The following is a 24,290-nucleotide window of genomic DNA, read 5'->3' on the forward strand; positions in this document are numbered from 1 at the left end:
GAAAGAAACCCTAAACCCAGCAGGAGAAGAGAAATCATAAAGATCAGAGCAGAAATCAATGAAATAGAAACCAAAAAAACAATAGAACAAATCAACGAAACTAGGAGCTGGTTCTTTGAAAGAATTAATAAGATTGATAAACCCCTGGCCAGACTTATCAAAAAGAAAAGAGAAAGGATCCAAATAAATAAAATTATGAATGAAAGAGGAGAGATCACAACAAACACCAAAGAAATACAGACAATTATAAGAACATACTATGAGCAACTCTACGCCAACAAATTTGACAATCTGGAAGAAATGGATGCATTCCTAGAGACATATAAGCTACCACAACTGAACCAGGAAGAAATAGAAAGCCTGAACAGACCCATAACCAGTAAGGAGATTGAAACAGTCATCAAAAATCTCCAAACAAACAAAAGCCCAGGGCCAGATGGCTTCCCGGGGGAATTCTACCAAACATTTAAAGAAGAACTAATTCCTATTCTCCTGACACTGTTCCAAAAAATAGAAATAGAAGGAAAACTTCCAAACTCATTTTATGAGGCCAGCATCACCTTGATCCCAAAACCAGACAAGGATCCCATCAAAAAAGAGAACTACAGGGGCGCCTGGGTGGCTCAGTGGGTTAAGCCGCTGCCTTCAGCTCAGGTCATGATCTCAGGGTCCTGGGATCTAGCCCCGCATCGGGCTCTCTGCTCAGCAGGGAGCCTGCTTCCTCCTCTCTCTCTGCAGGCCTCTCTGCCTGCTTGTGATCTCTCTCTGTCAAATAAATAAATAAAATCTTTAAAAAAAAAAACAAACAAACAAAACAAAACAAAACAAAAAAAAAAAAAGAGAACTACAGACCAATATCCTTGATGAACACAGATGCAAAAATTCTCGCCAAAATACTAGCCAATAGGATTCAACAGTACATTAAAAGGATTATTCACCACGACCAAGTGGGATTTATTCCAGGGCTGCAAGGTTGGTTCAACATCCGCAAATCAATCAATGTGATACAACACATTAATAAAAGAAAGAACAAGAACCATATGATACTCTCCATAGATGCTGAAAAAGCATTTGACAAAGTACAGCATCCCTTCCTGATCAAAACTCTTCCAAGTGTAGGGATAGAGGGGCACATACCTCAATATTATCAAAGCCATCTATGAAAAACCCACCGCAAATATCATTCTCAATGGAGAAAAACTGAAAGCTTTTCCGCTAAGGTCAGGAACATGGCAGGGATGTCCATTATCACCACTGCTATTCAACATAGTACTAGAAGTCCTAGCCTCAGCAATCAGACAACAAAAGTAAATTAAAGGCATCCAAATCGGCAAAGAAGAAGTCAAACTATCACTCTTTGCAGATGATATGATACTATATGTGGAAAACCCAAAAGACTCCACTCCAAAACTGCTAGAACTTGTACAGGAATTCAGTAAAGTGTCAGGATATAAAATCAATGCACAGAAATCAGTTGCATTTCTCTACACCAACAACAAGACAGAAGAAAGAGAAATTAAGGAGTCCATCCCATTTACAATTGCACCCAAAACTATAAGATACCTAGGAATAAACCTAACCAAAGAGACTAAGAATCTATACACAGAAAACTATAAAGTACTCATGAAAGAAATTGAGGAAGACACAAAGAAATGGAAAAATGTTCCATGCTCCTGGATTGGAAGAATAAATATTGTGAAAATGTCTATGCTACCTAAAGCAATCTACACATTTAATGCAATTCCTATCAAAGTACCATCCATTTTTTTCAAAGAAATGGAACAAATAATCCTAAAATTTATATGGAACCAGAAAAGACCTCGAATAGCCAAAGGAATATTGAAAAAGAAAGCCAAAGTTGGTGGCATCACAATTCCGGACTTCAAGCTCTATTACAAAGCTGTCATCATCAAGACAGCATGGTACTGGCACAAAAACAGACACATAGATCAATGGAACAGAATAGAGAGCCCAGAAATAGACCCTCAACTCTATGGTCAACTCATCTTCGACAAAGCAGGAAAGAATGTCCAATGGAAAAAAAGACAGCCTCTTCAATAAATGGTGTTGGGAAAATTGGACAGCCACATGCAGAAAAATGAAATTGGATCATTTCCTTACACCACACACGAAAATAGACTCAAAATGGATGAAGGATCTCAATGTGAGGAAGGAATCCATCAAAATCCTCGAGGAGAACACAGGCAGCAACCTCTTCGACCTCAGCCGCAGCAACATCTTCCTAGGAATATCACCAAAGGCAAGGGAAGCAAGGGCAAAAATGAACTATTGGGATTTTATCAAGATCAAAAGCTTTTGCACAGCAAAGGAAACAGTGAACAAAACCAAAAGACAACTGACAGAATGGGAGAAGATATTTGCAAATGACATATCAGATAAAGGGCTAGTGTCCAAAATCTATAAAGAACTTAGCAAACTCAACACCCAAAGAACAAAGAATCCAATCAAGAAATGGGCAGAGGTCATGAACAGACATTTCTGCAAAGAAGACATCCAGATGGTCAACAGACACATGAAAAAGTGCTCCATATCACTCGGCATCAGGGAAATACAAATCAAAACCACAATGAGATATCACCTCACACCAGTCAGAATGGCTAAAATGAACAAGTCAGGAAATGACAGATGCTGGCGAGGATGCGGAGAAAGGGGAACCCTCCTACACTGTTGGTGGGAATGCAAGCTGGTGCAACCACTCTGGAAAACAGCATGGAGGTTCCTCAAAATGTTGAAAATAGAACTACCCTATGACCCAGCAATTGCACTGCTGGGTATTTACCCTAAAGATACAAACGTAGTGATCCGAAGGGGCACGTGCACCCGAATGTTTATAGCAGCAATGTCTACAATAGCCAAACTATGGAAAGAACCTAGATGTCCATCAACAGACGAATGGATAAAGAAGATGTGGTATATATACACAATGGAATACTATGCAGCCATCAAAAGAAATGAAATCTTGCCATTTGCGACGACGTGGATGGAACTAGAGGGTATCATGCTTAGCGAAATAAGTCAATCGGAGAAAGACAACTATCATATGATCTCCCTGATATGAGGGAGAGGAGATGAAACATGGGGGGTTAAGGGGGTAGGAGAAGAATAAATGAAACAAGATGGGATTGGGAGGGAGACAAACCATAAGTGACTCTTAATCTCACAAAACAAACTGAGGGTTGATGGGGGGAGGGGGGTTGGGAGGGGGGGTGGGGTTATGGATGTTGGGGAGGGTATGTGCTATGGTGAGTGCTGTGAAGTGTGTAAACCTGGCAATTCACAGACCTGTACCCCTGGGGATAAAAATATATGTTTATAAAAAATAAATTTAATGAAAAAACTAAAAAAAAAATGCATATATGTCAGGAAAGGATTGATGAGAGTATTTTAAATCCCTTGTATTTTCCAAGAGGAGAGTGAAGCTACTTATTAACTTTTAAGAGTTTTAAAGTTAAATATTCATGTTGAAACTTCTTTTACTTTTTTTAAGATTTTATTTACTTATTTTAAAAAGAGAGGACACAAGCGGGTGAGGGGTAGAGTGGGAGGGAAAGGGACAAGCAGACTGTGCTGAATGTGGAGCCTAACGCGGGGCTCAATCCCATGACCCTGAGATCATGACGCAAGTCAAAATCAAGAGTTGGGGGCTCAGCCGAGTGAGCCACCCAGGTGCCCTCATGTTGAAATTTCTAAATCAATCACTTAAAAGAGTAAAAGAAAGTGCATATAGCTTCCATAGTGGGGGGAGATAAAATAATGAAATGGGATGTAGAAGAGAGCGGGGAGAAAAAAAGAAACAAAAAAGTATGAAAAATAAAAAGCACAGAATAAGGGAGTGGAAATAGTCTAAATGTTTACTAGCAATCGCAATCAAAGCAAAGGGATTCAACTTTCCAGTTAAAAAATAAAGACTGTCAAACTAGATTTTTAAACTGATTATGGTGGAATTTGGCAAGATGATTCTAATATTTGTATGATGGTGCAAAGGGCCAAAGTGGCCAAGACATCCTGAGGAATAAGAAGAACTCAGTGGGAAGATTTGCCATACCATATATCCAGACTGTTATGAGACCATAGTAATTAAAGTAAAATGGTATTGACACAGATAACAGAGAGAAAAATGGAAAAGAATAAAAAGTCCATTCAAATTTAACCCACTCAAACCCGATGACTGGAAATGAGTAAAGAAAAGATTGACTCTTACATAAATTTTACTGGAATCATGGATTTTTACATATTGAAAAAATAAAATAGATTCCTACTTCACATCACTCAAGAGCAGAGACAGATTGAGGACTTAAATATGAAGACATTTTTATCTTTATGACTTGAGATAGAAAGTATTTCTTAAACAAGAGAGAAAAAAAAGCACAAACTGTAAGAAAAAAAAAGATACATTTGGCCATATTAACAGTGAGAACTTGGGTTTATCAAAGATACCACAAAGGAAATGAAAAGCCACAAATAAGAAGATGTTTACAAACTGCAGGAATATGAGTTGTACTATAATGATGCCTGGGTTTCAGTTTCTAAATACTATTGCTCTCTCAAAAGGAGAAGTGAATTAGGGGAAATCAGAGAGGGAGACGAACCATGAGAGACTGTGGACTCTGAGAAATAAACTGAAGGTTTTGGAGGTGGGGGGGATGGGGTTAGGTGAGCTTGGTGGTGGGTATTAAGGAGGGCACGTATTGCATGGAGCACTGGTTGTGGTGCATAAACAATGAATCTTGGAACACTGAAAAATATTAAATTAAATTACAAAAAAAAAAAAAACCTCCTTGGAGAAATGGCTGCTTTCTGGACTGAGCTTGAGAAAATACAAGATGACTGTGGAAAGTCTTCTTATACCAGAAAGTAAGAGACCTAGGAGCCAGTGTGTTCATCTGTGAAAGATGGGTATTAGCTGTGACTTCCTCCATAGGGTGTGTGCAGAGGGCGAAATGACATAATGTGAACACAGCCTCAGGGAACAGTTGGTGAGCACTCACTTCATTTTGTACACATAAATGTCTGTGATACGGGAAACCTTCTTGCAAGAGATGAGGTAGCGGGCGCCTGAGTGGTTCAGTGGGTTAAATCCTCTGCTTTCGGCTCAGGTCATGATCTCAGGGTCCTGCGATTGAGCCCAGGTCAGACTCTCTGCTCAGCAGGGAGCCTGCTCCCCCACCTCACCCCCGCCTGCATCTCTGCCTACTTGTGATCTCTGTTTGTCAAATAACTAACTAAATAAAAATCTTAAAAAAAAAAAAAAAAGAAAGAAAGAAAGAAATGAGGTAGCATATCCAGCTTTCTATTTTACCACAAATTATTTTTTTTAAACAGGAACTGCTCTGTTATTTTTTGTTTAAACAGGAACTGGTGGCTCGATATGTGTCATTGATTCCTTTCTTGCCTGATACAGTTTCATTTGCTGGCATCTGTGACCTGTGGAGCACCTCCGATGTGAGTAGTTCTTCCTCACAGATTTACAGTTTGTGCTGACTTCATTGAACATGGGCCAAGGGCTTGTGTGATTTTAAATTGAAATGTTCATTAGTCCTTATGAAAATCCATTTGGTCATCTGTTTAGCAGACTGAGCTAAATTCTGAAGTATTTTTTTCTTTCTGGTTCCATTTGACAAAGTTCAGAAATGAAGAAAAAAACATTTCCACAAAGAATAAAAAAATGTTTCAGATGTCTTAATAATACTGATGTATCCTCCCAGTATTATCTTAACAATAACCCAGCTTTATTCACTTAAAAAAATCAAAATTATGCTCCATATTACACATGGAACTCACATATTCCATAATTCATGGGCTTCTTAAGGCACATGATGTCATTATTGATTCGTATGTACTTCCTGGTCACCTACCACATATCAGACATTGTACTAAATTCGAGCTATGAGCGAAATAAACATGGCCTCTGCCCTCATGGGATTTACATTCTGTATATGTTACATAACATCCACATGGATCTTCGACGAAACAAACACATATATTATCACAGGTAGTCATTCTGCTTCTGGATCTCATGTGGTACTGTGTTTGCATAAAATTAAGCAATATCCTACAACTCCTTTTGAAAGACAGCTCCAAACCAAAGAAGTTTAAGTACACTTTAAATTTTTTTTTTGTTCCCTGGGATATTTTGGCAACATAACGTTGACATATTAGAGTAACATTTCCACAACCTCAAGACATCTAAAGAAAATATGCGAAGAACAGAATATTCATGTGCCCTCAAGCCAGATTGGCTTTCCCACTCCCTAGAGATTCCCTCACCTCTCTGTGTTTCTACTTCCTCATCTATAAAATGGGAAGAGGAGTACCTCCCTCAAAAGTTTATTCTAGGTTTAAATGAGTTCATGCATGCAATGGGTTTAAAACAATTTGGGAGCCGGGGAGGGAGAGAGGTGAATAGGCATAACACAAATGATTGTTAGGGCTGTGAAAATATTCTGTGATACTCTAGTAATGGGTACATGTCACTACACATTTGTTGAAACCCAAAGACTATACAACACCAAGCGTGAGCCCTCCTGTAAGCTGTGGATTTCGGGTGATTCTGACGTGTCAGTGTAGGTCTCTCAGTTGTAACAGTCCTAACACTACTGTGGGTGGATGCTGATAATGTGTGGGGGCAAGAGTGGATGGGACATCTTTCCTCCAATTATGCTGTGAATCTAAACCTGCTGTAAAAATAGCCTTTAAAAAAGTGTTCAGCACACAGTGAGCTATCATATATAAATTCAAAATGAAAAGTAAAACTTTGACATTTGTCTCCCCCACCCATCGTGTTGATTTTAGAAATCCATGTCATCAGTGTCAGAGAAAATATCATGTTCGTTTGTTTGTTCTAATGAATTAGATTATAGAACCAAAATCTGGAAAAAGGGTTTTTTAAATAGGTCTTCTACTTTAAGGCACTCAGTTTAACAGTGACTTTTTAAAAATCCTGTATGGCAAATCCAGAATGAAGCAGTCAACACAACATCGTTTTTCTCTCTTTCTGTCAGCAATTTCTGGATCTCCTGGCAGGAGACGAAGAAGAGCATGCAGTGTTACTCTGTAATTACTTTCTCTCTCTGGGTAAGAAGGCCTGGCTCATGATGGGCAGTGCAATTCCTGAGGTAAGACCATGCAGGCTCGCTCCAACAGAGGAGTGTAGTTGTCTAAGATGGTTGTGTTGGGTTCCAGATTATGAACAGTACCCATTTGCATAACAGTCCTTTGAGTTGCAAGGAAAGTGGCCCAGAGATTGTACGGTGGGCAGAGAGAACCAGGGGTAAGACATGAAACGGTGGATTCCCTTAGTGATCCAGTGTTACTCACGCTAAGGAATGAAGGGGGGCTGAAGAAGTGTGCCAAGGGCAGAGATCTCTCCTGTCATGCCCACTGCTTCCCCAGGTATCTGGGACTAACCAGCAGCCAAAGGGGAACCCAACAGATAACCACAGGAGCAAAGAAAAGAATGTCCGTGGCTATATTTTGATAATACTGTTACTTTTACTGGACTGGAGATAGCAACTATTTGAATGTTTCCCACAGTCCACTGCAAATATCCCTAAATTTGGGGAATGTTAGGGTAATTTGAGGTACAAGTTTAGAAAGTTCACACGAATTAAAGCATCTTATCCAAAAAGAGTGTATCCAAAGGAGGCCACATGTTTCCAGGAATCCTTGGGAATTAGATAGCACCAATTGCCACTGCGCAGGTAATATCACATCAAAAACTAATTCATTATCCATCATTATATTTCAGGGAGCCCAGTACAAGGAAAAGAACACTAGTCTAAGAAGTCACAAAGCCTGGGTTCAAAGCTCTGCTTATTCCTCATGAGCTGTGTGGCTCTAAGCAAGTCAGCTCACAACTCTGAGCTTTATAAGGAAATCAGGATAATAAATCTTGCCCTCCCTTCCCCAGAAGTCTATTGTGAGCATCAGAGGAAATCCATACATGAGCAGTAAATGAATAAATGCTCACTGTAAAAAAAAAAAAAAGTAATAATTATAATCCAAGAATATACAAGTATTCTGAGTAAAAAGTTAAAGTACTTTGTCAGGCTCTAACCCCCACACCCACTCCCTACCCCAGGTGTATTCACTGCTAACAGTTTGGTGTGTATCTTTTCAAAACATCTACACATTTACATAATTATAAATGTATCTCAAACACTAGTTACTGTATTAGAAACAGAGTTGTATTTAGATATAATCAGCCCTCCAAATACTTAATCAACTATCCCTATTTTGTCTACTATACTAGCAGATGCAAACATTTTGCAAAAATGAACATTTGCTTTTATTTCTTAAGTCCAGTGCATCCTAGAACTTCGAACTAATTTTCATCATTAGCCATGAATTTTAGAAATCAGGGGTCCAACTAAAATAATGAATCATGTGAGCAAACTAATCTTGACCTCAACTATGTAATTAGTTGGAAACGTAATGACTGTTTTCCTTCAGGGTCCAACTGCTTATGTGCTAACTCGGGAGCAAAGTCACTATTTAATATGGAATCCCTGCACTGGACATTTTTATGGACAATTTGATACATTCTGTCCCTTAAAAAGTGTGGGCTGTTTAATAGGTCCCGATAATGTAAGTATTACCTTTGGATGACTGTTGCTTTCTTTTTTTTTTTAATTGACCTACTGATTTAATAATATTTTATATATCAAAAAATTTATATGAACATTCATATATAACAGTTAAAGAAATGTAGTGTCAAGCACAGTGGCAAGACTGTCCTAAACAATAACTTTTGGTTGAATTAGTCACTTGATCTGCAGAGAAGCACAATGAGGTTAAAAAGATTAAAAACCTTAGATTCAGAGGACCTGAGTTTATGTCCTGGCTCTGTCCTCATCTCTTCCAAAGTACAGTTTATAAGTATCTAACTCATAGTTTTGCGAACTAAGTGAGGCAAACTTACCATCTAAGAAGACTGGGTTCCTTCCTCCCTCCCCTCTTCCCTCTTTCCTCTCTTCCTTCCATCCTTACTTCCTTCCTTCCTTTTTTCTTTCCCTTCCCCCTTCCTTTCCCTTTTTAAAGAGAGCTTCCTAGTGTACACCAGGTGATTGGGGGCAAACTTAATTATAAAGGGTACCATATAATAAGTGGTTAAAAACACAACTCACGGGGTACCTGGGTGGCTCAGTGGGTTAGGCCTCTGCCTTCAGCTCAGGTCATGATCCCAGGGTTCTGGGATGGAGCCCCGCATCGGGCTCTCTGCTCAGCAGGGAGCCTGCTTCCCACCCCAATCCCCCGAGTGCCTCTGCCTACTTGTGATCTCTCTCTCTGTCAAATAAATAGGTAAAATCTTTTAAAAAAAAAAAAAAAAAAAAAAAAAAAAAAAAAAAACACACGAGTCACGGGGTCAGACTACCCAAGTTTAAACTTTATCATTTACTAGTTGTGTGAGCTTGGGAAAATTTCTTGTGTCATACAGCTTCAGCTTCTTCACTGGTAAAATGCGTAATGGTAGCAATTACGTTGAAGAGTGTTGTGAGCCATGGATGAGGTGATCAGTGTAGAGCAGCTAACACACAGGAACAACTCTATACTGTTTGTTATGATTATTTTTATCATCATCATCTGTCTTAGTGGTCTGAACTTTACGCATCTGTCAGAAAAATCATTTCAGCATGTATCCCCAATGTGTATTTTTTATTGAAGTACAATTAACACACGTTATATTAGTTTCAGGTGTACAATATGATGATTCAACAATTCTGCAGAGTACTCAGTGTTCATCTCAATAAGTCTGCCTCTTGATCCCCTTTATCTATTTCACCCACCCCCTACCCATCTCCCTTCCAGCAAACCCCAGTTTGTTCTCTGTATTAAAGGGTCTGGTGTTTTATCTCTTTTTTGTTTTGTTTTTTAAATTCCACATACGCGTAAAGTCATGTGGTATTTGTCTTTCTCTGTGACTTATTTCACTTAGCGTTACATAATATAGGTCCATCCATGTTGTCACAAACAGCAAGATCTCATTCTATGACTCAGTAATATTCCAGTGTGTGTGTGTGTGTGTGTGTGTACACATATACATATATACATCTTCTTTGTCCATTCATCTATCAGTGGACACTTGGGTTCTTTCCGTATTTATCTTGGCTATTGTAAATAGTGTTGCAGTAAACAACAGAGGTGCATATATCTTTTCAAATGAATTGTTTTCATTTTCTTCGGGTAAACACACAGTAGTGGAATCACTGGATCATATGGTAATTCTATTTTTAATTTCTTGAGAAAAAAAAAATACTGTTCTCCATAGGGGTTGCACTTTTTAGTGTTAACCATAGTGGTTACTGGTTTCCATAGTGGAAAATACTGTTTTCCGTAGTTTGAATTCCCACCAACAATACACAAGAGTTCTTTTTTTTCTACATCTTCACCAACACTTATTCTTTCTTGTGTTATTTTAACAATTCTGACAGGTGTGAGGTAATATCTCATTGTAGTTTTGATTTGCACTTCTCTGATGTCTAGTAATGTTGGAAATCTTTTCATATGTCTGTTGGCCATATGTATGTCTTCTATGGAGAAATGTCTGTTCATGTCTTTTTGCCCATTTTTTAATTGGAATACTTAGGGGGTTTGTTGTTATTGTTTTGGTATGGAGTTGTATAAGTTCTTTATATATTTGGCATGCTAACCCTTTATCAGATATATCATTTGCAAATACCTTTTCCCATTCAGTATATTGTCCTTTAGTTTTGTTGTGTCCTATGCTGGGCAGAAGCTTCTTATTTTGATGTAGTCCAAGTAGTTTATTTTTGCTTTTGTTTCCCTTGCCTCAGGAGACATATCTAGAAAAATATGGCTACAAGCCAATGTCAGAGTAATTACTGCCAGCACTCTCATCCAGGATTTTTATGGTTTCAGGTTTCATATTTAGGTCTTTAATCCACTTTGAGTTTATTTTTGTGTACAGTGTAAGAAAGTGGGCCAACGTCATTCTTTTGCATATTTTCCCAAAACCATTTGTTGAAGACACTGTCTTTTTACTATAGCATATTCTTGCCTCCTTTTTGAAGATTAATTGACTGTATAAGCATGGGTTTATTTCTGAGCTCTCCATTCTGTTCTGTTGATCTATGTGTCTATCTTTGTGTCAGTACCATACTATGCTGCTTTGATTACTACAGCTTTGTAGTACATCTTGATATCAGGAATTGAGATATTTCCAGTTTTGTTCTTCTTTTTCAAGACTGCTTTGACTATTTGGGGTCTTTTGTGGTTCCATGCAAACTTTAGGATTATTTGTTCTAGTTCTATGAAAAAAAATGCCATTGGTATTTTGATTGGGATTGCATTAGATCTGTAGATTGCTTTGGGTAGCATAGACATTTTTGCTTTGTTTTGTTTTTAATTTTGAGAGATGGTTTTATTTAATTTTATTTTTTCCAGTGTTCCAAGACTCATTCCTTATGCACCACACCTTAGCATAGACATTTTAACAATATTTGTTCTCCCAATCCATGAGCATGGAATATCTTTCTATTTGTGTGTCATCTTCAACTAGTTTCATCAATGTTTAATAGTTTTCATAGTATAGGTCTTTCACCTACTTGGTTAAGTTTATTCCTAGTTATTTATTTTGTTATTTTTGGCACAAATGTAAATGGGATTGTTTTCTTCATTACTCTTTCTGCTACTTCATTATTAGTATATAGAATTGTAACAGATTTCTATATATTAATTTTGTATCCGACTTCACTGAATTCAATTACCAGTTCTAGGAGTTTTTTGCTGGCATCTTTAGGGTTGTCTTTTTATAATATGTCATCTGCAAATAGTGAAATTTTTACTTCTTCCTTACCAATTTTAATGCCTTTTCTTTAATTGTTTGATTGCTGTGACTAGGATATCCAGTACTATGTTTAATAAAAATGGTTATAGTGAACATCCCTGTCTTGTTTCTGATCTTAGAGGAAAAGATCTGAGTTTTTCACCATTGAATGTGATGTTAGCTGTGGGTTTGTCATATATAGCTTTTATTATGTTGAGTATGTTGCCTCTAAATCTACTTTGTTGAAAGGTTTTTGTTTTTTTCTTTTTTTATCATGGATGGATACTGTACTTTGCCAAATGCTTTTTCTTCATCTGTTGAGAGGATCATATGGTTTTTATCTTTTCTCTTATTAATGTGATGTAGGACATTGATTAACTTGCAAATACTGAACCACCCTTTCCTCCCTGGAGTAAATGCCACTTGGCAATGAATGATTTTTAAAAATATATTGTTGATTTGTTTTGCTGATATTTTGTGGAGGATTTTTGCAATGATGTTCATCAGAGATGTTGACCTATAGGGGTTTTTTTTTTGTAGTGTCTTTGTCTGGTTTTGGTGTCAGGATAATGCTGTCCTCATAGAATGAATTTGGAAGCTTTCCTTCCAAATCTATTATTTGGAATAGTTTGAAAAGAATAGGTATTAACTCTTCTTTAAATGTTTGGTAGAATTCACCTGTGAAGACATCTGGTCCTAAAATTTTGTTAGGAGTTTTTGGTTTTTGTTTTTTGTTTTTATTTTTTATTTATTTAAAGATTTTATTTATTTATTTGAGAGTTAGAGAGCAAGAGCACAAGGAGGGGGAATGGCAGGCTGAGGGAGAGGGAGAACCAGCTTCCCCATAGAGCAGAGAGCCCGGTATGGGAAATGATCCCAGGACTCTGGGATCGTGACCTGAGCCAAAGGCAGAGGCTTAACCCACTGAGCCATCCAGGCGCCCCATGTTAGGAGTTTTTTGTTGTTTTTTTTTAAAGATTTTATTTATTTATTTGACAGAGAGGGAGAGAGAGAGATCACAAGTAGGCAGAGAGAGGAGGAAGCAGGCTCCCCGCTGAGCAGAGAGCCCGATGCGGGCCTTGATCCCAGGACCCTGAGATCATGACCTGAGCTGAAGGCAGAGGCTTTAACCCACTGAGCCACCCAGGCACCCAGGAGTTTTTTTTTTAATTACTGATTCAATTTCATTGTTAGTAATTAGTCTGTTCAAAGTTTTCTATTTCTTCCAGAGTCAGTTTTAAGTTATATTTAGGAATTTATCCATTTCTTCTACGTTGTCCAGTTTATTGGTATACATAGTTTTTCATAATATTCTCTTAAAATCATTTGTATTTCTGTGATCAGTAATTATTTCTTTCATTTCTGATTTTGAGTCCTTTTTTTTTTTTTTTTTTTTTTTTTTTTTTGCTCTATGGGTCTAGCTAAAGGTTTACAAATTTTTTATCTTTTCAAAGAACCAGTTCTTGGTTACATTGATCTTTTCTGGGTGTGTTGTTTTGTGTTTTTTTGGTGGGTTTTTTTGGTGGGTTTTTTGTTTGTTTGTTTTTGTTTTTTATCTCTATTTCATTTTTTCTGCTCTAATCTTATTTCCTTCCTTCTACTGGCTTTGGGATTTTTTGGTTCTTCTCTTTCTAGCTCCTTTAGGAGTAAGGTTAGGTTGTTTATTAAAGATGTTTCTTGAGGTAGGCCTATCCTGCTGTAAATATCCCTCTTAGAATAGCTCTTACAGCATCACAAAGATTTTGTTTTTTGTTTGTCTTCATGTATTTTTTTAAATTTACTCTTTGAGGGGCGCCTGGGTGGCTCAGTGGGTTAAGCCGCTGCCTTCGGCTCAGGTCATGATCTCAGGGTCCTGAGATCGAGTTGCGCATCGGGCTCTCTGCTCAGCAGGGAGCCTGCTTCCCTCTCTCTCTCTGCCTGCCTGTCTACTTGTGATCTCTCTCAGTCAAATAAATAAATAAAATCTTTAAAAAAAATAAAAAAAAATAAATTTACTCTTTGATGTCTTGGTTCAACCATTCATTATTTAATAATGTTATTTAGCCTCCACCTATTTGTGTTCTTTCCAAATTTTTTCTTGTGAATGATTTCTAGTTTCATAACCATTGTGGTCAGAAAAGATGCATCATTTGATCTCAGTCTCTTTAATTTATTAAGACTTATTTTGTGACCTAATACATGTTCTATCCTGGAAAAAGTTCCATGTGCACCTAAAATGTTCCTGCTGTTTTTGGATGGAATAGTGTGTTTATATAGATCTGTTAGGTCCATTTGGTTTAACATGTCATTGAAAGCATTGTTTCCTTGTTGATTTTCTGTCTGGATGATCTATCCATTGATGTAAGTGTTGTGTTAAACTCCCCTACTATTATTGTATTACTGTCTATTTTTTCCTTTATGTCTGTTAGCAGTTGCTTTAAGTATTAAGGTACTCCTATCCTGGGTGCACAGATATTTACAATTGTTATAATTCTCTTTTTGGATTGTCCCTTTTATCATTATGTAGTATTTTTCTTTGTCTCTAGTTACAATCTTTGTTTTAAAGTCTATTTTCTCCAATACAAGTATAGCTACCCCAGTTTCTTTTTGTTTCCACTTGTGTGTGTTTCCATCCCTTCATTTTCAATCTTCATGGACATCAGGAAAAAAACCACTTGAGCATGCATCCACAATATAATATTTTTGTTTATGAATTATACATTTAATTTGTGCATCAATATATTATTATACAAAGAAAAAAAAACTCTCAAAAAAGGCATTAGAAGATCTAATATTGGGGTACCTGGGTGGCTCAGTGGGTTCATCCTTTGCCTTTGGCTCAGGTCGGTCCTGGGATCAAGCCCCACATCGGGCTCTCTGCTCAGTGGGGAGCCTGCTTCCACCTCACTCTTTGCCTGCCACTCTGCCTACTTGTGATCCTTTCTCTGTCAAATAAATAAGATCTTTAAAAAAAAAAAAAGATATACTATTTCCTCCTCATATCTCTGGTGAGTGCAACCTACTTTAAAGACCACTAGTCTAGGGGCACCTGGTGGCTCAGCCAGTTTAGCGTCTATTGCTTTCGGCTCGGGTCGTGATCTGGGAGTCATGAGATCAAGTGGTGTGTCAAACCTCAGATTCTCTCCCTCCCTCCCTCTAACCCTCCCCACTCACATGCTCTTGTTCTCTCATAAATCTGCCTTTTAGGGTAGTCTACCCTTTACGGTACCTGCTAAAATAAGAAAATATATGCCAAGCACCCAACAAAGTACCTGTCTTTCATAGGTCTTCAGCAAATGGCAACTATTATTAATTGCAAGTTTGAATAGCACTGTGGAGTGCCATTCTCATGTTCATTACTTTTTTAATTAAAAGCATTATCATAATCATGAGTGAACTGCTAAGATCCTCCTATGTTTAAAGAACCATGATAAGGCCATTTGTAATCAAGCAGAGTTAACAGGCATTGAGAAAGCCCTCAAAGAACTCCATTCCCTGTCAAAATTATTATTAGTCCTCAAAACAATTACTGTGTGGTTGACTAGTTACATAATGCCCAGGTTTCATGAGAAAGACCCCCCTCCTTACTAACAAGAAGCACAACAGTAGCTCATGATGTTGGGCATCCTTCATGGCAGCTGTTCCAAAGCTGCTCTAAGCCTTGGCCTCTCTTGATAGAGGACCTTACGCTCACTAGCTGGTCGGATATTGTGCTCTAAAACCTCCACTGCCCTGTGTTCCACCACACAACTTCTCTGGATTGTCAGCCGTTCTCCTCCTATACTCTTTGCCAAGAAATAAGTATCTCCCCTTTCTACCTATGTTTCTCTTTCCACTCTTACTACAAGACATGTCTCTCTACTCATTATTACAACTTGCCCCTATATTTTTTTTCTTTCTCTATCTATTGATATGCTCAGAAGTCCAACGGTCCTAAAATATAGGCATATCTCATTTTGTTATGCTTCATTATATTCACAGATACTGTGTTTTCTTACAAATTAAACGTCAGTGCCAACTCTGTGCCAGGCAAGTCAGTCGATGCCATTTTCCAACAGCATTTGCTCACTTTGTGTCTTTATGTCTCTGTGTCATGTTTTGGTAATTCTTGCAACATTTCAAACTTTTTCATTATTATTATATTTGTTATGATGATTGTTATCAGTGATGATAATTCACTGAAAGCCCAGATGATGGTCAGCATATTTAGCAACATTTTTTAAATTAAGGTATATATATTGTTTCTTTAGGCATAATGCTATTGTGCACTTATAGGTTATAGTATACTGTAAACATAACTTTTATATGCACTGGAAAACCAAATATTCATTTGACTTCCTTTATTATGATAGTCACTTTATTGCAGTGGTCTGGAACCAAACCACAATATCTCAGAGGTGTGCTTGTATGCTTCTGCCAATCCAGATACACCCTAAACTACCACTTCTTCTCCTTCCTTTGCTTCAAGAATTCTTCAATTCCTAATTATATCCCCTGCTTCTATGTTCCCAGGAAACTCAGACTTTAACCCTTTTAATAATTTAGTTCCTCTTCCCTGACCATCCTATAGAAATTCAACTCTAAGAAGTGCCATTGTTTTGCTAATGGATAAATAAATCCAATGGTTTACTCTCATCTTCATTCTCTTCGCCTTTCCTGTGGTACATGACATCACTAACACAGGTCTTCATGAAAATAAACAAACAAACACTTTCCCCCACCTTGGTTTACAGATAAAGAACTGTTTGGTTTTCATGTTCTCTGCAAGAGTTTCTTGGGTTTCTTTCACTGGCACTTCTTCCCACCACTGAAAGTCAAGGGTTGCTGGAGTGGAGGGGGATGGGAGGGATAGGGTGGCTGGGTGAAGGGACATTGGGGAGGGTACAAGCTATGGTGAGTGCTGTGAATTGCATAAGACTCATAAATCACAGACCTCTACCCATGAAACAAATAAAACATTACATGTTAATAAAAAAATGTTTGGAGACCACTAAAAAAAAGAATAAAGTAAGCTAAATGAAAAAAAAAGTCTATGTTCCTGAAGATTCTATATTTAAACTTCTTGCAGGACCACACCTATTATTAACTGTAACTCTATATAGGCTATCCTGGCAGAGAAGTTCTAATCCTGTCACTAGCCCCAGAATCTGTCTTTGGATCCTGAATTTTCAGGATCTCTCTCTGCGAGACACCCAAGGAAGGGCTTTATCAAAATCTCAAACTTGGGAGCACCGGGGTGGCTCAGTCCATTGGGCAGCTGACTCTCAGTTTCGGCTCAGGGTATGATCTCAAGGTCCTCAGTGGGGATGGGGAGTCTGCTCAGATTCTTTCCCTCTAACCCTCTGCCCCTCCCCACTGCTCATGCACAAGTGTGCCCTCTCTCTCTCTCTCTCTCTCTCTCTCTCTATATATATATATATATATATATATAAATAATAAATATTTTAAAATAAATCTAAAACTTGGCCATCCAAAACTCAAATAATTTCCCCCTTGTCTCCAAAATCAGTTCCTCCTCCTGGCTTCCTATTTCTATGATGTCAGTTACCTAGATTCACTCCTCAGAACTGTCTTTGATTTTTCTCTCTCCCTTACTTCCTCCTACCTCAATCATATTAACAGATACCAAATCATACAGATTCTACCTATTGTTTCCCAGGCCATGCCATAATTGTTTCAACCCCAAATTAACTATAAATAACCAACTAAATCTCTCCAACTCAACCAATTATTTGGTACGCTGATAACTGATTAAATCTATGAAATTGTCTTCATCACTCTATGGCTCAAAAAGTATACAGATTTAAGAACAAATTTCTACCTCAGATTTCAAAGTCCTATATAATCGGACCTCAACTTTTTCCAGCACTATTTCCCACTACTTTTCTGTACATTCCTTACCCTACAGTCAAACTGTAGTTCTTAAAGACCTTGCCTTCTTAAAACAATTTGATTTGAATTCCAAGCCTCCCTAACCTCACTGGCTGCCCTTTCTCTGCATCCGTTGCTGCTTTTTCATTATTTCTCCAAATTTGAAAAATCAGATCCTCAAAGTTCAAGTTCAACAAACATCTTTTCGATTTATACCTCCTCCCTAAGAACATATATATACTGAAAATCCCCAAATGTATATCTCTAGCTCACCTAGTTCCCAGAACTTCAGACTCAAATATCCAATTGCCTACTCATCATCTTCATGTAGATGCCAGACATACAACTCAAACTTAACGTGCCCAAACTTGAATTCCCATTTTCCTTTTGCAGTCTTTCTGATCTAGTAAAGGGCAATTCCATCAATCCAGTTACTTGGGCCAAAATCCTTGCAGTCACTTTGATTCCTTTCTCTCTTTCCCACATCCTATTCATCAGCAAATCCTGTGGGCTTCACAGTATATCCAGAATCTGTCCATAGCTCACCTGTTTCACTGTTACTATTTGATCCACACTACTGCAGCTCTTACCTGGATTATTTCAAATAGCCTCCCAACTCTGTATTTGCCCTTACCACCTTGGGTCTATTCTCAAAACAGCAGAGAGTATTAGTGTGAAAATGAAAGACTATGTCACCCCCTGCTTAAAATATTCCAGTGTCTTCCTAGCTCACTCTAAAATCAAAGTCTTTAAAATAATCCACAAGGCCTTTTATGACCTGACAGCCATCCCACCACCACTCCCCATCCTCCACTGATATCATCTCTTACCTGCTGTAATTTGCTCATTCCTCTGAAACTACCATCTTCCTCACTGATCCTCAACACATCAAGCAGATTTTGCATTTGCTGTCTCCTCTGCATAAATGACCTTTCTCCTTACTGGACAGCTTCATAAATTTCTCTCTCATTTCTTACATTTCTGATCAAATGTCAACTTTCCAGCAAGAATTTCCCTGCACACCCTGAAATTTCACATCTTCCCATGTTTTCTCCACAGCCCTTGTACAGTTAGCTTGCCACCATAAAGACAGTAAAAACCCATCCCCAAACTACATGGCCTCAAATAGTTATTCTTATGAATCTCTGGGTCAGCAGGAAGGCTCAGCTTCATATGTGTTTATTCTGGGACTTGGCAGAAGCACAAAAAGGCAAACAGGAACACACAAAGCCTCTTAAGCTTAGACTCAGAAGTTACACACAAATACTTCTGTCCCATTCTACGACCAAACATCAAGGAGCAGGGAAATCTATTTCACTGCATTTAGTGGGAGGAACTGCAAAGTAACATGGCAGAGTGTAGATATATGAAGGGGTGAGAATTGAGATCAATGACACAATCTACTACATCATGTAACATCATCTGAAATCCCGTATATTTACTTATTTGTTCACACTATCTTCTCACGAGCTCCTGCATAAGGGCAGGAACTTTGTTTCATTCATTACTTTATCCCTAGTGACTGAAATTGGATCCAAACATAGTAGATACTTGAAAATTTGTGGAATGGACAAATTTACCACTAATGCGTACGTCGTTTAACACACCTACTATATGCCAGAAGCTATGCTAAATGCTAAAGATACAGTGGTGAATAACAAACATGGCAAATGGCCTCAAGACAACATTGCCATATCTAGTGAGGAGGCAGGTAGATAGGCAATTAACAACAGTAATAAATTAGCTAACAATTACTGAGCACCTATGATGTACCAGGCATTGTTCTAAGAGGTGAATTAACTAATCTACCTCAGCAACCTTGAGGTGGGTACTATTATCCCAGTTTCATAGAGGAGGAAAATGAAGTACAAAGAAGTTAAATGAACCACCCAAGGGATGCATGGGTGGCTGTCAATTAAGCTTCTGCCTTTGGCTCAGGTCATGGGACAAAGTCTCACATTGGGCTCCTTGCTCAGCGGGGAGCCTGCTTCTCCCTCTGCCTGCTGCTCCCCCCGCTTGCGTTCCCTTTCTCCCCCCACCCCCCCCGAAAAGTAAGTACATAAAATCTTAAGAAAAAAAAAAATCATCCAAGATCACACCATTAGTAAATGTTGGAGGAAGAATTCAAATACAAGTGGCCTGATTCCAGAACCAATGTGCTGCAAGCCTCAACAAGAAAGGTGCTATTTAGAGACTGCAGAGTGCTCTGGAAGCAAAGACGTAGATACGTAACTCAATTATGAGGCTAGGAAGAACAGAGAAAAGCCACTGAGAAAGGAAAAGCCTTGTCTATCTTCTCCTTAAAAAGTTTTTTCTTATTAGAACTATCTTATTTTGTCAACCTATAATCAGCGGTGAGATACACCTCAACTTCAGATGTAAAATATGAAAAACTAGCCAATAACCATTTTATGATGCCTCTGATTATAAAATGCATGCTGGTTTTACAAATCAAAATGGGCCAAAAAAAAAAAAAAAAAGTGCATCCTGTCCTCTTGCTGTCTGCTTCCTCTATACATACATGCACATACACGCATCTATATATATATATCTGCCACCATATATACTAATGTAGTCTTATCTTTTTTAGATTTGGTTTAATATTCAACGATATGACTCCCCACTAAGGATAAATTTTGACGTCACCAAGCCCAAGCTATGGAAATCTTTCTTTTCAAGAAGCCTTCCATATCCTGGCCTCTCTAGCGTTCAGGTATATAATTCTTTTATTAACAATGTAGACAAAGGGGGCGCCTGGGTAGCTCAGTCAGTTAAGTGTCTTTTGATTTCAGCTTGGGTCATGATCCCAGGGTTGTGAGATAGAGCCCTGGGTAGGGTACCACACTAGGTGTGGAGCCTGCTTAATTAAGATTCTCTCTCTCCCTCTCCTTCTGACCCCCCCTTCATCCGCACCCCCTCTCTCTTTCCCTCTCTTAAAAAAAAATTAGACAAAGTAAGGAATTTGAAATCATTATATTGGGTAGCCAAATATTTTTTGACCCTTAATTCTATTCCTAGATATTCAGTCAAAAATAATGTTTTTCAAACTTAGTTGAGCCCAACTCACAGTAAGAAATTACCACCATATGGGGGCGTCTGGGTGGCTCAGTTGGTTAGGTGACTGCCTTCGGCTCAGGTCATGGTCCTGGAGTCCTGGGATCGAGTCCCACATCGGACTCCCTGCTCAGCAGGGAGTCTGCTTTTCCCGCTGACCTCTCTCCTCTCATGCTCTCTCTCTCTCTCTCAAATAAATAAATAAAATCATTTAAAAAATAAAAAATAAATAAATAAAAATAAATTTTAAAAACCCCAGGGTTCTAAAATAAAATTTAAAAAAAGAAAGAAATTACCACCATATCATGAATCAGTATATAAATATTAAGTTTTGATATAATAAGCCTCATGACATAAAGTACCTCAAAATATATTCTATTTAATTTCTTAAATGCTGGTCTCAATTCACTAAATTAATAACTAAATTTCATGACTGCTATTAAAACATGAAATCAAATCACAGGGCATGATCCAGAGGGTCATAGCCAGTGGTAAGTAATAAGCATGAAAAGATTACTTTTAAGTAGTAAGCATGAAAACTATTTACTAAAACTTGTTAGCTATATATGTGTGTGTGTATATACTGAGTGTGTAATACATACATTTTTTACTGTGATCCAAACCTTTCCAAAAAAAAAAAAAAAAAGGTTTAAAAGACAGTGCCCTACAGAAATTCTTCCATGTGTACAAGGCGACATATACAAGATTTTCCATAGAAACATTGTTTATGGGTGCCTGGGTGACTCAGTCAGTTAAGCAGTTGCCTTCGGCACAGGTCATGGTCCAGAGGTCCTGGGATCAAGTCCCACATTGGGCACCCTGCTCCACAGAGTGCCTGCTTCTCCCTCTCCCTCTGCCTGCCATTCTGCCTACTTGTGCTATCTCTGTGTCAAATAAATAGATAAAATCTTTTTTAAAAAATTGTTTATAATACCCAAAGAACTGTAATTACAGAAGGGACAAATTATGTAGAGTACATAATGGAATATTTTATAGTAGTTAGACAAATGAATCAACATTAATAAATCTTAGCACTCTAAAGGTGTGGATGTTATTATCTCTAAATATAGTATTAAAGGAAAAAAGAAAAGGTGCAAATTCACAGCATAAAACTATTACATAGACTTGTCAAATCACTATTCTGTACAACTGAAATAACTAATGTAACTTTGTCAACTAAACTTGAATTACAAAAAAAAACTATTACAAAAAGTTTAGAAAACACCCAAACCAAAACAAAACAATGTTTGAGGGGACATAAATCTGCAACTAAATCATAAATAGATTTTATTAACTTGCCTATCTCCACCAACTATGATATAAACACTGGGAGGGCAGGAATTTTTATTCATGGATATATTCCTATCACCTGTAAAAGTGCCTGGCACAGAGTAGATACATGTTGAAAGTGCTAAAAAATAAATTTAGGTCATAGCTACTTCTGTGATGAAAAAGGAAAGAGAAGAAATTAAGAACTACACAGCAGTATAATTTATTTGTGGTATTGTACTTATGGTGGGTCATGGATACACTGGTATCCATAATACTATCCTCTGTATCTGAAGGAATGTCTCAGATTTCATAAATTTTTTAAAAGATTTAGAAAAGAATGGATAGCTATTCAAATTAAGTGTAAGTGATTTTAGAATTTCTGAACTATTTTCTCTTTTATAGCCAGAAGAACTAATTTACCAGCGCACAGACAAAGCGGCCGCAGCTGAGCTACAAGACAGGTCATATGATACCCATAAATCCACATCCCACAAATCTGTCACTGGGAGCGTAATACCAAACTAAGCAATTCTCAGCCTGGATCAATAATTTGAGCAATTAAATTTAATTCATGTTCACAGACAGATACCAAATACAGATGTGATCTCTAAATCCCATAGCTCAAAGGGATGTCTTCGTATCAGCGTGGCGTGGAGCAAACACAAGTGACCTCCAGCAATGACGATAGTTCTCCCAAAACTTCACCTCAGATGAGAGCTCAGCATCATATTATGGGTCTTGTTCAGATTTATCATAATCCTCACCTTAATTAAACATGCCTCTTTTGTCCAGTTAGTGGCTTACTGAGCCTCAACTAGTTTATAAACCTAACACATGGAGAAAGCTGGTAAGAGTCCCTGTAATTCTTAACACCCTATAAAATGAAACTTTACTCTTCCGGTTTTGCAAACATGGAAACCAAGGTTCAAAGGGCTCAACGTACTCGCTCCGTGTCAGAGGAGGCTTCTGAGCCCAGTCAGATCTTTCTGATTTCAAAGTCTGTGTGCCCTTTCTAGTGTATCAAGCTGTGTTAAAGAGCAGCATGTCAAATACTCAAGAATAAATGTGACCCTTTCTAAGATATTATTACTAAAAGACTCCAATTTATTCTCAATTTCAAGTTTTAAATAAAGTCTTACTGGAGATCCCTACCTGGACAACTAATTCCCCCGAAAGTTTTTGTTTCTTCTGATAGGTTCAGGATACTATTAGACCCACATTATTTATTTATCCAATACTGATGAAGCGCATGGCAATTCAACCATACTCTTGCTCAGATCATCTTGAAAACCAGAACAAAAATATGTATAACGTGCCAAATGAGAAGAGGATCCTATAGCTATTAAGCAGTGGGGAACTAGCTGGGTCCCCTAAACTTGTGCATTTGGTTAGGGATACCCAAGAGGCCTTAGAATTGGTAGGGTTTCAAGTAAACCCAAGTTTCCCCTGCCATTTTCTTTTTTTTCCCCCCTGCTATTTTTAAGTCATCATCTTGCCTCATACTGTCCCCACGTAAGTAAAATTGGGACAGTATCCCCCTCATAGTCACAGTTAGGATTAAATAAAAATGAATAGAAATCATTTTACGTAGTACCTGCTAAATGAAAGCTCAGTAAACGTTAGCTATTTTCCTTTATTCTGTTTGCAACTTAATTTTTGATATCCTGCTTTGTAGTTAATATGATAGGTATTGGATCTATAGGATGTAAAGCTTAGTAATGATGGATATCCTAAGAACAGTCTTAAGGAAATTCAGGAAAATAATCCTCATAAACAGAAGTCACAGCACACGGTAAGAATCAATACACAGCGTTAAGACCTACAAATATTTAAGGCTTTCAGGGTGCCTGGGTGGCTCAGTCGTTAAGCATCCGCCTTTGGCTCACATCATGATCCCAGGGTCCTGGAATCAAGCCCCACATCAGGCTCCCTGCTAGCGGGAAGCCTACTTCTCCCTCTCCCACTCCTCCTGCTCATGTTCCCTCTCTCATTGTCTCTGTCAAATAAATAAATAAAAATCTTTAGAAAAAAAATATATTTAAGGCTTTCAACATGAACTATGCCTAGTGAATGACCACTCCGTCTGAATCCCCACTGCATACGAACTGTATCTTTGTTTACAAAAGCCACAGCTGGGGGGCTTTGGGGGCTCAGTGGGTTGAGGCCTCTGCCTTCGGCTTGGGTCGTGATCCCGTGGTCTTGGGATCGAGCCCTGTGTTGGGCTCTCTGCTCAGTGGGGAGCCTGCTTCCTCCCCTCTCTCTCTGCCTGCTTATGATCTCTGTCTGTGAAATAAAGTCTTAAAAAAAA

General features: G+C 38.1%; 1 protein-coding gene across 4 annotated transcripts in view; it reads left to right on the forward strand.

Annotated features, from left to right (window-relative positions):
- The window catches only part of CC2D2A (coiled-coil and C2 domain containing 2A), a 143,387-nt gene that overhangs the window by 117,114 nt on the left and 1,983 nt on the right, over window positions 1–24,290 (forward strand). For all 4 annotated transcript variants that reach the window (XM_047718915.1, XM_047718914.1, XM_047718917.1 and 1 more), the window contains 5 exons: window positions 5,374–5,463; window positions 7,023–7,136; window positions 8,473–8,607; window positions 20,247–20,369; window positions 22,385–22,443. In XM_047718915.1, coding sequence (XP_047574871.1) covers window positions 5,374–5,463; window positions 7,023–7,136; window positions 8,473–8,607; window positions 20,247–20,369; window positions 22,385–22,443 — 521 coding nt within the window. The remainder of the gene's footprint in view (window positions 1–5,373; window positions 5,464–7,022; window positions 7,137–8,472; window positions 8,608–20,246; window positions 20,370–22,384; window positions 22,444–24,290) is intronic.

Source organism: Lutra lutra, chromosome 2, assembly GCF_902655055.1.
Source record: "Lutra lutra chromosome 2, mLutLut1.2, whole genome shotgun sequence".
Lineage (NCBI taxonomy): Eukaryota > Metazoa > Chordata > Mammalia > Carnivora > Mustelidae > Lutra > Lutra lutra.